Source organism: Anas acuta, chromosome 1 (genome assembly GCF_963932015.1).
Source record: "Anas acuta chromosome 1, bAnaAcu1.1, whole genome shotgun sequence".
In the NCBI taxonomy this organism is placed as follows: domain Eukaryota; kingdom Metazoa; phylum Chordata; class Aves; order Anseriformes; family Anatidae; genus Anas; species Anas acuta.
Genome location: NC_088979.1, coordinates 113,705,855 through 113,719,748, shown reverse-complemented (window position 1 = coordinate 113,719,748; position 13,894 = coordinate 113,705,855). Strand labels below are relative to the sequence as shown.

At 42.2% G+C, this 13,894-nt stretch overlaps 1 protein-coding gene across 1 annotated transcript in view; it reads right to left on the bottom strand.

Annotated features, from left to right (window-relative positions):
* MYH15 (myosin heavy chain 15) overlaps positions 1 to 13,894 on the bottom strand; it is a 67,178-nt gene that overhangs the window by 669 nt on the left and 52,615 nt on the right. Inside the window, exons 38-42 of the mRNA XM_068693808.1 lie at positions 5,086 to 5,211; positions 3,628 to 3,798; positions 3,063 to 3,167; positions 1,847 to 1,942; positions 1,227 to 1,364 (exon numbers count right to left, since the gene is read on the bottom strand). Coding sequence (XP_068549909.1) covers positions 1,227 to 1,364; positions 1,847 to 1,942; positions 3,063 to 3,167; positions 3,628 to 3,798; positions 5,086 to 5,211 — 636 coding nt within the window. The remainder of the gene's footprint in view (positions 1 to 1,226; positions 1,365 to 1,846; positions 1,943 to 3,062; positions 3,168 to 3,627; positions 3,799 to 5,085; positions 5,212 to 13,894) is intronic.

Genomic DNA, 13,894 nt, shown 5'->3' with positions numbered 1-13,894 from the left:
GGAGTTGTTGTTCGCTGATTTTTGGGACAGCATTCATTATCTGAACAAGTGCCCACTTCTCTATGACTTCTGCAGTTATGAGGCAGAAGAAAGTGCTAAGAAAATACAGGGAATGAACTACAGTCTACAAAGTACAATAAATGTCTCTCATGAAATGAAATTTTCCTCTGAATTTGTGGAAATTTGTGGAAATTTTCCTCTTAATTTGTGGAAATTTTTCCTCTTAAAGCCTACAAAACTTCATGCGAGTTTCAGTTGCAGTACTGCTTCCATCATGTGCAAATGCATGAGTCCAGATGTTCATCTAGTTTTACTGTAGATGGTGGAGCTACAGGAATTAATTTCAACTAGAGGTGATTTTATTAGTCCAATATAAAAGCAGAAATTTCCTCCCACAGAATTGTGGGTAAAGTAGAGAGAAGGGATCGAGTGGTATGGAAATAGCTAAATGGTTACAGAAAGGTTTCTGTTATGTTACTTGACTTTGGAGCTGTACCCCCACTAAACTTACCTGATATTAAGAATGGGAGTTTACATGACATTTGTAAATGAAACAGATAACGCAATGACCTAGTTCCTCTTTCTGTCCTTCCTACAAGTAGCAGCACCAGTCTTCCTTGCTGAGGTTGCCATCAGGCAGGCATAGACAAGCAAGGGTTTGCTTTCAGTTCCAGACCACGTTCCTAGGCTCCTTTTAGTTTCATCTGTATTACTCTACTGCCATTCTGATCAAGTGCAAACCACCACAAATATACTCCTAGTTACTAATTACTTCCCAGCATCCAAGTGACTAATGACTACTATTTTCATCAAGCTCTTCAATACAATTTTTGAAAGAGCACTCTTAAAGTATCTGGCAATCTGCTAGTGCAGTAATCCCCCGGCTTTATTACATAGGTAGAAATCTACGTTAGACAGAGAGAGAGAGATGGAGCTTTTAAATATCCCATATGAAAAGACAGTTTGGCAACTTCTGGATGCTGAGCAGAGAGGTTAAGTGACACCATCGAGAGAACAGAGATTTCATTTTGTATAAGCAACACATTGCTGTCCTAAAGCTTTACTGTAACGTTAAAACAAAGGGTTGACTGAAACTAAAAAAATTAGTAAACCACTATTTACTCTAGTCCATATTACTTGAGGAGATGCAACAGATCTTCCTGTATACACAGCATGTGCCACCGTGGATTAACCTGTCACATTTGCTCTGTAGGGTAGAACCATACCTTTTTCATGCCAATATCTCTCGACTTGCTCCTCAGCTTATTAACTTGAGATTCAGCTATTTCAGCCCTTTCTTCAGCATCATCCAGATCATGTTGCTGTTTTCTGTACTTGGAAAGGTACAGATTGGCTTGTGCTTCCTGGTGAGAGAAAATAGTACAGCCGATTTCCTCCAGTCCATGTGAAGCAAAGCAGGACAGAAGTGCTCAACACGAATAACCAACACTTCTATGGGAACCACCAGACTCCTGGAGGGATGAGGGTTTTTGTTTGTTGAAGGGTTTGTTGTTTGCAGTGGCACTCTTCAGTTCAAGTGAACGGGGAGGATTTCAACGTGTATCCTGAGGGACTAGCCAGAAGAAAAGCTCTTTCCTGTTCCTCCCCTTCCCTCCACCCCCTTCAAATTACACTCCAATCTTAAGATAAAATGGAATATCTTAATGTAATCAACACAAATGCTATATACTATGTATATAAATACATTTATAAACATAGAGTTTGTATAAATACAAATAGTAATACACACAAATTCGGTACTTGTACTAAAAACTTTTGCTGATTAAAGATTGTGGCTGTAGGGTAACAAATTTCTCAGAGAAAAAAGGCCTAAATAGTCACTTACAGCTTCCTCTGCTTGGTGCTTGTAGCTCTTCACTTTTAGTTGTAGCTTATCAATCAGATCCTGCATCCGGGCCAGATTCTTCTTATCTTCTTCTGACTGTACCAAAACACCATCAGTTAGGCTAATAGTGTACAAAGCCCAAAAGCATCTGTCCGCTAGTTATGGGCGACATGTGTGTCATTTTACAAATGTGTAGTTTAACATATAAACCAGCCATATTGTGACCAACCTCTGCGTAGATGAGAAAAAAAAATCTGTAAGCTGAAGATTTGTGAGGGCCTGCTTGCTGAGGACTAAGAATAGCCTCCCAATTTATATATATCTGTAAAAACTGATATATCTACACACATGTATGCACACACACATGTACCCCCAGAGTTCCTTGCTTGGCAGGTGAGGACCTCTCTTGTCATTATAGAGAGCGTCATTACTGAGTGAAACAGACCAGTGGGCAGGCCTAAAATACTTATAATTTGCATATTTTAAATTTTATGTTGGGGGCAGGCATTTCTGGCAAAATGATCCAGGTTTAAGCCGTCACAGTCCATAATCAGAAGGACCTGCTAATTCTGTCTGCCTGTGCCGCAGCACTGTCTTCTAAGAAAACAACCTCTGCACACACAAGTCAGAGTAAGACAACATGTAGGATGCTAAGTAATATCCTAAAGCAGATGGTTGGGATTATCTGCTCAGGATTCATGTTGAAAGCAAGGGAAACAGTGCTCTGCGCTGAAGACCTTTTCAAAAGGCAAGCAGCAACAGCAGCTGTTAGTAAGCCTACAGGAGGCTGAGACTAGACCTTTCTGCCCAGCAGTAGGTGACAGAGCCCTGGGACTGGGCAGCCCTATGCCGAGTGATGCACCAGAGTTAACTGACTCCTTATGGCTCCTTTAAGCAACACCAGCACAGCTGAGAGACATCTGAGCTCTTTCTTCTCTTGCAGTATGAATAGTCCTGTAAGCCTGCTCCATTTAGCACTGTGCTGAAACTGTCCAAATCCCAGCAATAGTAAGCTAACACTGGTTACAATTCGTCAGGCAAGATGATGGTAGCACTAGGAAGATGTTCCTCCCATCCCTAAAGCTTCCTGCAATGAGAAAGCTCTGGGTAATGCCCTCCTTCATCCTTCACTGAAACACTGAAACAAATTCAGTCCCGGACAGGGAGAAAACATTTCTTTCCAGGGATCTAGGGGTTCCTACAGTCCTCGACGTACCTGGTAAGTCAGCTCTTTAATGCGCCTCTCAAACTTGCGGGCTCCTTTTTGGGCATCTGAATTGCGACGGAGTTCAGTCTCAAGTTCATTCTCCAGTTCACGAACCTGCAAAAAAGGAAAAAACCTTGCAGTTATGCTACAGATATAAAGCAGTGGGTAACTTAGTTCACAGTTCAAGACATATTCACTTTCCTCAGCATCTTAATAGTGCTCAATTTGAGGAACAGATCCAAATGTAGCCTTTTCATTCTATTTTTTCATAAACGTATTTAAGCTGTGCCAGCAGCCAAAGGCCCCACTCAGAACTAGATGCTCTATATACATGTGCAAAGATCAAAAAAGTTTATCTGAGCCAAGCAGATGCTTTTCCTAGTTGTAGATATTTATATTTTTTTTAAATCAAGGGCTTAGTCACCTACTGTGCTACAACAGCTCACAGCTCACTACAACTGGATCTTGGAAGGGAAGGATGTGTCCAAGAGCTGCTCACCTGCATCCTTTGAACTTACCAGGCACCCCAAGGGCACCCACCCACTCCCAAGTCTGTATTTGATCACAAACTTACCCTGGATTCCAGTTTCTGGATCTGTTTCTTGCCACCTTTCAGGGCTATTTGTTCTGCCTCATCCAATCGTTTCTGGAGATCTTTAATGGTTTGTTCCATGTTCTTCTTCATTCTCTCTAAGTGAGCACTAGTATCTTGCTCTTTTTTAAGCTCCTCAGCCATCATTGCTGCCTGAAAAAACAACCAACTTTATGATAGAAATCCATGTTGAATAATCCACTACTTGGCTCATTGGCTATACACCTAATGCTACCAAGAATAGATTGTGTATGTTTATCTCTCCTGGACAGAGACAAGGCTTTTTTTTTTTTTTCTCTCCATATTCTAACATTATAAGTCTTTGCTTGTTTGTTTTCGTATCCATGCTACAAAATGTCCTCATTTATAATTGCTACAAGTAAACCTATGCTGCTCACTGCAGGCATTTCACCCAGAACTTATTTCAAGTCTAATATTGGAATTTGATCTTGAATATTGCTTTGAAAGGTAGTGAATTTAAAAAAAATGGCAGACGAGTTTCCCGGCACAGCCATAGACAAGAGCTGCCTGAGCAGCTGTAACAGCACAGCAATTTCTGCAGTCTGTGCTGTGATAGGAAGCTCAGCTTCAGCATCTTACATATTCCCTGACCGTCCTCTAAGACTGGTAACGAGGGTGCCAATGAGCTCATGTCTGATCTGACACGTGTCCCTGCCTCCTAGAGCCATTTGCAGATTCTTGTATCCATCACTGAACATCCATCGGAAGACAGCAAGCACTGCAGTCCAGGCTGGAGCTGAATCAAGGACAGTCGGTGTCTTCTCTCTGGCAGGCAGTAACAGAACTGCCAGCTGAGAAGCAGTGAAGACCACGGTACAAGAATAGCTTCATCCAGGCGCTCCAGACACAACTCACAGAAACATCCAGTTCTAGATTTTACTCTGTCTGCTGGTATGATGTGATATGTCAGCCAAACTCTATGTTTCTCCAGGTCTGTGGGGAAAGAAACTATACTAGTCCAAAAGTCATCTTCCTGACAGGAAGAATGAGCTCACTGTCTCTTCTTGGGAACTTCATCCTCACGTTTTTCTAACAGATGCCTCATTTTGGACTTGGGAATTGTACTCCTCACAGCAGATTCTATGCACACCTGGCGACCTGTTAGTGCTCGTTCCGTCTGAAGTAGTTTAGCCTATCCAGGTATCTAATCCACCCAATTCAAAGGTGACATGACCTGAGACTTTGGGGATCAGTGGAAGCTGCATTCTCAGGGAAAGTAAGAATAAACAAAGATCAAGCAGAAGTATTTCCTTTCTCTTAACCTCTAGTCTGTTTCCTTTTGTAGTTTCATCAGCTGCCTCCAGATAACTGTGGAGCACTTCAGGTATATCAGGTTTGTAACAGGTGCTTGGGAAATGCTGGCTTGTCCTAAGACAGTGTGGTACTGAAACAAACTGAGCAAGCAATGAGGCTACTTACATCTGTGATTGCTTTCTTAGCTTTTTCCTCTGCATTTCGGCACTCCTGGATTGATTCCTCCACTTCATTCTGCATCTGGGAAATGTCACCTTCCAGCTTCTTCTTCTGATTGATTAGGCTTGTGTTCTTTATAATGTTTTCCAGAAAACAAACAGTGGAAAAGCAGGAAAAATGATTAATTGAGACATAACTTCTCTAAATACCATAACACATGAAGGCTTAATGATTTTTGCAGCCCCTGGATTACACGGAGCAATATTTAGGGAGGGAGGTCCACGTATGGGGTAAGGGTTGGCCTTTACTATGTAGCTTATCTTCAGACTGAGGAAATATTACAAATACTTTCAACAACGTAAATATTCAGATTTCAATTCAGGTAAAATAATAAGCAAGAGGCTGAAACAGAAGAATGAATAAAGCAGTTCATCCTGGAAAAGTAATGATCTGTTATCAGTTAGTCAATAAGGTGATTAAAACCAAAGTCCCACGTCAGACTGTTGAAGTATCACACGTGCTGAATATTACAAAATATTGCCAGCCTGCAGCTCATTTTCATCTCCTTCTGAATGTTGGTTGTTTGGTGGAGAGAAGATTGGGTTTTGCAGCAAAAGTGCTGGTGACTCAGGATATATGCCTCCACAACCCTGTAAAAACTGCGGTGCCCATTGTGACCAAGTCCAAAGGGCTCTCTTAACAAAGACCTGATGTGGTAGAGCATGCTTTGCTGCCATGCACAATGCACCTAGTGCTCATGAGGCATTGTAGTTTGCTTTGCTAAATAATAACAGCACCTTGTGCAGACACTGCTGCTTTTCCAAAGAAATGCCTCCCTCCTATAAATGACATATATAGCATGGGTTTCTAGTGCCTCATTGCCATCTACCTGTTTGCTGTGTTTCACACCCTCAGCTAACTCCTGATCTGCAATAACCTATAGTATTAATCTCCCTCATTTCCGTTGGCAATATTACAGCAAGGATTTCCCTTAAATCTCTCATGAGCTCAAGCAAGTACAGCTTTGAACCTAGCAAGAAGCATTTCAAGCTTAGCTGTCACATACCAAGGTATTTACCAAATCGTTTACTTGGTTGCTTTACATCTCGGCCTGTTTATGAAGGCATTAATGAATGAAATTAATCAAACTGATGGTAGGTAGCTATGTTCAAGCCAATCATTCTAGGCACCCTGTATATAGTAAATGACACTGGCAAGATCCAATTTATCACATCTTGAAGTAGATGTTGAAACGTACATTTCTTATGCTCAATTATGACAGGAGTATTTCAAGAACAGAAATCTGTGTTACAGACATCTACAATTAGAAGAGATTGAGCCCACTGTAATTAACAGGCTGCTCCCCATGTGAAAGGCCTTTTATGTCTGTCTATGTAAGAGATAGCAAAACAGAGACATATGCGCTACAATTTGGGGTAGGGCTTAGTTCTTTTGCTTATGTATAATGATAAAGATGACAACTCTTATTCTTTTTTATTTTTTTTTTTTGACAGGGGAATTAATTCTGACATTATTTATTAACAGTTAAGAATCAATTTGGGATAAAACACTCCTGAAGCAAAAGAAGACAAAGATTGTGTCACAAATGTCCATGGCTACTGAGTGCGTTAAGCACCTGGGCTTCAGCTGCCCACATTTGTGCCACACAGCTTGGCTGGTGGAGTACGTTGTGATACCACTCAGTGGTCAGTAGTTGTTAGCACTGAAAGTGGCTTGAAGTACATTGGGTGGGCTTGTGCTGAGGGAAAGTCACGCAGATTGCTCTGCCAGGGTTGCCAGATCTCCCTGCACTGGAGAGGGCATCGAGCTTTCCAAGAAGGCAGTGGCAAACAGCTACAGCCAGGCACTTGCCACCAGCCCAACAAGGTTGTGTGACCTTGACCAAGAATGTCCATGCAGCGTCACCAAGGGAATACAATTGGTTGTGAAAAATATTCACTTAAAATTCTGAAATTGAACATCAATAGCAATTGGATATTCTTTGTGTATTATTGACTTGCACTGGGGCTGGGACAGCATTCCCGGATGCCATGAGTGGTGGTGAGGCCATTTTGAGAAGTTCTGTCCTTCCTCTCGGTTGCACAGTTGTGTACTTTTGTCCGTACAACAGCTTGGCCTCTTCCTGCATCATTGTGGGGGTGCTACAGCTGGGTCCTGAGCCCAATTAAACCCACTACACCTGCAGTGGGGCAGGATGGCTAGGGAATAGGGCAAGAGGTAGCATCATCATCCTCTTTGAAACTCATCAGTTACAATTAGAAGCCAGCACATGTCAAAGAAGTGGGAACAGGAGGGGGTAGCTCACATTCCTGTAAGTTCGCTTTACTCCCAACATTTTTCCTGTATCAGTTTCACATTTCAAGGGATGCATAATGATCAAACTTCACGCTCTGTCAATAAAATAACAAACTCAGACAAGATAAATGGAAACCTTAGTGAACCCAGGGGTTATATGAGGGAGAAGAATACTTTTTTTTCTTGGTGCGTGTGTTTCTTTTCCTCTTCTCTACCTTTTGCCAGAGTTTTCAGTACCATTTGATCCTTTCTTTATACCTCCCTTGAAGTGCTGTCTTAAGTACCCAGGTTCATTCTTGAATACACAGATCCCTGATCAGCCAAGCCAGCCTCCTGCCCCACCTGCTTGACCTCCGATATTTTACAATTGCCTTCCCTGTGCTACTAGGAGGCAATGCATAAAGATTGACCAGCACTGATGGACACCAATGCCGTCAGAAATCTGTCAAAAGGCCTGGGATAAGTCCCTCTGCAGCATCTCTTAGGCCTCTTGTGCAGCTGGAGAACAAAAATCCTTTGGCTAATAATAGTGAAAGTTTCTAAACTGACTGTATGAAATTTAATTTCTCCTGTCCTGAACAAAATGGTGCAGCCTTTGACTGGTAGGACAGCTAGAAGCTTGGCAATTCCAGCTTCAATATGCCTCGTTAAAAATAACATAATTTTTTTTTGCACCAACTGACCACATGAAAACTTGAATGGCACTTCTGTGAGGACGGGAAAACAATTTTACTGAGGTGTCATTGCTTGATGTCCTGTTGAGTTGTGCCCTGTCTGCGTGCTATCCTCATCCGCGCCACTGTACCAGAATAACCCTAACACCTGGGCCTTCCTTAACATCTCCAATACTCTTCCTGGTAACAGCAATACATCCAGCTCCTCTGGCTTCCTAACTCCCCAGATCTCTTCCCCTATCTGCCTTCCTCAGCTAGTGGCTGGGCAAGAGGCTGGTGTACAGCTCAGATCAGGAGCATTCTTCTGAAGCGATTCTTCCACACACCCTCACCCACTGTCTTTTGGGTCACTTCAGGGAGCGAGGTAGACTAACTGGATCTGTTTTGGATCAAACTGAATGGAAAAATGTGGTCTGCTGGCATACCTAATAATGAGCCCTGAGAAGCATTTAGCCCATAAAAGGAGACCATAGTTAGTCCCTCAAAATACACATTGTGTGTACGTGGGATACTCAGAGCCAAGTGCTCCCTTTTGCAGACACAGCACTCGCTCAGGTGGACAAGGTCTGTTTTCCTTGCTGCACATACACAGGTGGTCAGACAGCTGGCTAAAAGCAGCTTGAAACTACCGAGCTCATCCTCAGGCCTCTCCTTCAACAAGATCATTCTTTGGTCTCCACTCACCACGCTGCTGGCGGTGGGGAGGGGGCAGTCTCCGTTCATGATGATGGTGGCACATTAACCCTTAAACTCTTCCTAAACCCTTCCGAGCTGGGCCTGGCTAGGCAGCAGTGCAGGGGGAGGGCCAGTGCTGCACTCCCTTGTCTGCAAGCAGGGCTGCTTTCTTCTGCCTACTGCCTGAGTGGGCTGTAGGTTTTTTAATTGCATAAGGTTGTTCATTCCCTCAGGTCAAATATTTACCCGCTGCTTACCTGATTACGTGAGAGCAATATGAGTGGGGGCAGGCCAGGAGGAGGGAACAGCTTCTTGTACTTTCATTTGCGGAGCAAGAGTCAACCTGCAGCAGCGTTGCAAAAAACGCAGATTACTTGAGCTGTTGGCTGCGTATAGGTGTGGCTATGGAAGGAACAGGGAAAAGATTTTCAGTTTTAGAGAAGAGAACAGTATAATTCGTTTTATTTACACATATGTAAAAACCCTGCCTCCAAGAAACACCAGCCTTTATTGGAACAATTAGCTGGATGCTGAAGTTGTTGGGTACTCGTGAACTCAGAAGAGGTAACAAAAAATAAATTCTTATAATACTTCTCTGTCGCTCTTAGTGTTATGCGCAGAGGTGGGGGGAAGGGGCACGGGTTATATCCGAGAGGTAAAACTTGCGGGTCAGGTCTGCATCCTAAGGGAAACTTTGTATGGTTGTAGTGCGGGAGCCTTCTGCCTTCAGGAGTACTTCTTGCCAACCAAGGCATGGGGTTAGGGCACTAGGCGTAGGGGGTGCATTGGGGGACTGCAGAGAACTGCGACTACTTTCTACTACAGAAAATGTCTCCTGAAGATTCAGAGGGAAAATTCCAGAAAGTTAGTATCAGTATGGCTGGCACGGAGTTTTATCGATATGTGGAAGAGTTAAGATTTTTACACATGCAGTTGTCGTGTTTGCTCACTGGCAAAACTTGACATGCTCAGGCATTTCCAGTTCTCCTAAATGCATACATTCTTGAAATGTGCTGTTATTAAGCTACCTTGAAAAGCAATTAATTACAATCCTCTTAGTAAGAAATAAATAATTTTGATTTAACAAGGCGAGGAGACTATTACAGTATCTGTATGGCTGCTCCCAAAGCAGTAAGAGGCAAGCTTGTTAAGTGGTAATTAATCCCATGTGCCTTGATGAGCACACAGGTAAAATGCAAAGTTCATATGTGGTGCAAGACTATGCATGTGGTTTGGTGACTGAGACGTGGACCCCAAAGTGAGGGGCAAATCTTTTAGCTGCGTTTAAAAAGGCTGTCTCCCCTCCTTTTTCGTTGTCAGTTTGAGATGAAGAAACCAACAAAGACATGAAGGGGCAGAAGATACCATCTCTTCTCTGTTTGCTCTCCATATGTGCTACAACTTGGGGTAGGTTTTAATTCTTTTGTTTATGAAAAAATGATAAAGGTGACAACTCTTATTATTTTTTTGATGGGGGAATTAATTCTGACATTATTTATTAATGGTTAAGGATCAACTCGGCGGTGAAGCCATTTTGAGAAGTTCTGTCCTTCCTGTCAGTCGCACAATTGCGTGCTTTTGTCTGTACAACTGCTTGGCCCTGTGTAAGGGTCACTGATCACCCAGATCATTGCCAGCCAGCTCTATGAACATATGAGTGAGGAACAAGCTGCAGCTTGAGGCTGGGGACTCTCTCACCCGGATTTGGGATCGGAGGTGGTGCTTTTGGAAAAGCACAGGAAACTCAGGTGGCTAAGGCAGAGGCATGCTGATGTAAATGTACAGATGGTTAGTCAGGTTGCCCACTTAACCTGAGTTCAAAGCTCAGAGCCCTGCATTATGATACTGATCAAACTTAACGGAGAAAAGCTGCCACCCTTGCTGTCCCAGAGATCTGTGCTACAGAAAATCTTGGAAAGAGTGTGCTGTTGAAACACATGGTGGGAGTGTTCTACCTGTTGGAGCCAAAGAACTTTTTGGGTCAGGGATAAGGAGGGGCAGAAAAATGCTTATAAACTAGATTTAAGGTAATCCACTCATTTGTACTTACACATTTCTACAGAAAAGGAAACGGTAACAGGGCTGTTTGCAAAGGATGTCATCCTTCCTTGTCCTTTTCCACCTGGTGATGATGAAGTAATTTACTGGAAGAAAGAAGAAAATGATGTACATAGCTACTACTACAGGAGGGATTATCTGGAAAGACAACACTCAAATTACAGAAACAGAACTCACCTTTTTCATGAGCAAATTCCTCATGGAAATGCCTCCTTGAAACTTAGTAACCTGACCTTAACTGATGAGGGCCTTTACCTCTGCTATGTGGGAACACAACAAACTAAAACAGAAGTGGAAGTTGAGCTGCATGTGCAAGGTCAGTAAGATAACAAAAGTGCTTGGATGATGCTAGTAGAAACTGGATAACACCCACAGATTGTCTGACATGATTTCTTACATAGTAATGAAATCCTCCAGGGGAACAGAGCACTTCTTGGGCCTGTTGGTGTTCTCTTTGTCTCTGGAGAAATGTAACAAGTTAAAAAATTACAGTGCAGTATTGCTTCTGATAACCTACTGCACAGTGACTTCCAAAGGGCAGTTGGTGTACCTGAGTCATAAAACATCATACGGCTTTTTAGAACAGTATAGACCACAGCATTAACAATAAGTAATGCCATTCTTTCTCCTGAAGCCACATTAAAGTTTGTTTTCTGTTGTGCTTATTCTCCCCAGTGTCACTTCAAATGACCAATCACTTCAACTTGGAAAGGATTTTGAAAATAATAGGACTGCTGTGTTTTCTTGTTTGTTTTAATCTAGTTTCTTCTTATTATGCACTGGAGTACCAAAAGAAAGACACAGAAAGGATGCTGACATGCTCTGCCTTTCTTACGTATCCAGCACCAAATATAACTTGGGTAATAGGCAATGAAACCATCCAAGAAACACATCGTGAAGAAACCAGGGATGGCATTCTCTATTCTCTTCGAAGTCACCAGAGCATTGTAACCACATCTGATCCTTACTCCTGTCATATTCCTCTCCCTCAAGGGAAGTGGACTGCTGAATGGAGGATGAAAGGTAGGAATAAAGGGAGGCCTTTTCCTGCAACATTATGGAGTGCAATGGCTGGGTTCTGAGCCCAATTAAATCCACTACACTGCAGTGGGGCAGCATGGGTATGGCATAATGCAAGAGGTTGCATCCTCATCCTCTTAGAAAGTCCTCAGTTACAATTACAAGCCAGCACAAGTCCAAGAAGTAGGGAAAGGAGGGGGTAGCTCACATTTCTGTAAGTTTGCTTTACTCTCAGTATTTTTTCTGTATCAGTTTCACGTTTCAAGGGACGCATAGTGATCTAACTTCACACTGTCAAAAAAATAATGAACTCAGACAAAATATGTGGAAAGGGTTATATGAGATTGAGTGATGTCTCTTGTTCTTGATGTGTATGTTTCTTTGTCTATTCTTCACCTTGTGCCAGAGCTTTTTCAGTACCATTCAATCCTTTATTCTCACTTCTCCTGAAGTGCAGTCTTAAGTACCCAGGTGCAGCATGTGGGGTGCATAGCAGTGAAGAACAGCAGCACTGCTTATGTTTGGGCAAACTGCAGCTGATCTTGTTATTTAATGGAAAACAGAGATATGAAAATTACAGTCTCCATTTTGTCTCAAGCAATTCTCAAGCATTCTCTGGATATTCAGATACTGGTACTTTTCAGCCTCTCAAGTATCTTAGGAAGTATTTTTAATTGGATCAAGAGAATGCAAGAGCAGTTCCCTTATTGGATATGCACGGCTTCCTCCATTGCTCAGATTTCTCCCTGAAGTGTACCCAGCTCCTAACCCACTGCATATGCTTCAGAACAAGGGTGGTGTTTTTAATTTACGTACCTTCCGACTCTGGAAGGCTTCAACTAGGGTATCAGAGCAGGTAACAAGTGCACCAGAAACGTCTGTTTTGTTCATCTGCCTTTCCAAGTCACAAGTGGAAAAGGTCCATTTCATTACAGCGTTGTTTAAATTCCCCTGCATCTGTCTGCTGTCTCGCTGAAACATTTTTGAGAATATATTGCTTTCCTGTTCCTTATATAATAGCAGCACTGGGTACCGTTTCTTTCTTTCCTAATGGTTTTCAGCACCACACCTCTGCTTATTTGGATCCATGCACAGAAACCAAGTGTGGTTATACTATGTCAAAATAATGTATTATACTTCCTTTCTAGCAGACTGCCAGCCACCATGCCTCCTGTTTTTTCCCTTGCTTGTAGCAGATCTCTGCAGTTAAATAGATAGTCGTGCTATGATGTTAATTTGTCCCATACTAGTATTTTATTGGATCATTACGTGTTAGTTCCGCTTACCTGCCCATCACGAGGTCAAATCAGTTCTGTTAGTCAGTCCCTCGTAGTCCCCCAGTTTAGGTGAGAAATAGCAAAATGAAAACAAATTCAATTTTAACAAGTATATGTTGTTACAAATTAGATTTGTTTTAAAACGTATATATGATCAGTTTGTATTTAAAAATCTTTAAATTCTTCTAGAAGAATACTGTGATGTTTGAATAGGATATCAAAACAATGGAGTATGTTTTGAAATGTTTGTGTTATACCAATTGGTGAAAAAACTAACCATCCTTGATAATATTTTCTAAAACAGTTACAGAGTGTTTTGTAATTGTCTGTTTCAGACCAACTGGCAAAAGCAAAAGGAAGTAGCATTGTCATTCCTTGTGAATTCAGCAGTGACACTTTACACAGAGAGGGCATCAGTGTTGTCTGGATACTAAACAGAAATTCAGAGATCTCAGTCCTGGCCACCTTCAATGGTACCTCTCACTCTTACCAGCCTCGAGTCCAGATTAACCAAAGGGACTTTTCACTGCTATTGAGTGATCTTACCACAAGTGACAGTGGAGAATATCTCTGTAACATGTCAACACCTCACTACACAAAACTCACAGTGAGAACTTTGGAAGTTGGTAAGTTGCTGCTCCTTCCCTATCAGAGGGTGGGGACAAATGAGGGGAATACAGGGCCAGAGTCAACCAGAAATCTGTGAAATACTGAAAAACATTAAGACATACGTATTTAAGGACTTCTTTCTTTCTTCAAAGCACAGAGGGCTGTGCAGCTGCGAGCACAAAGAAA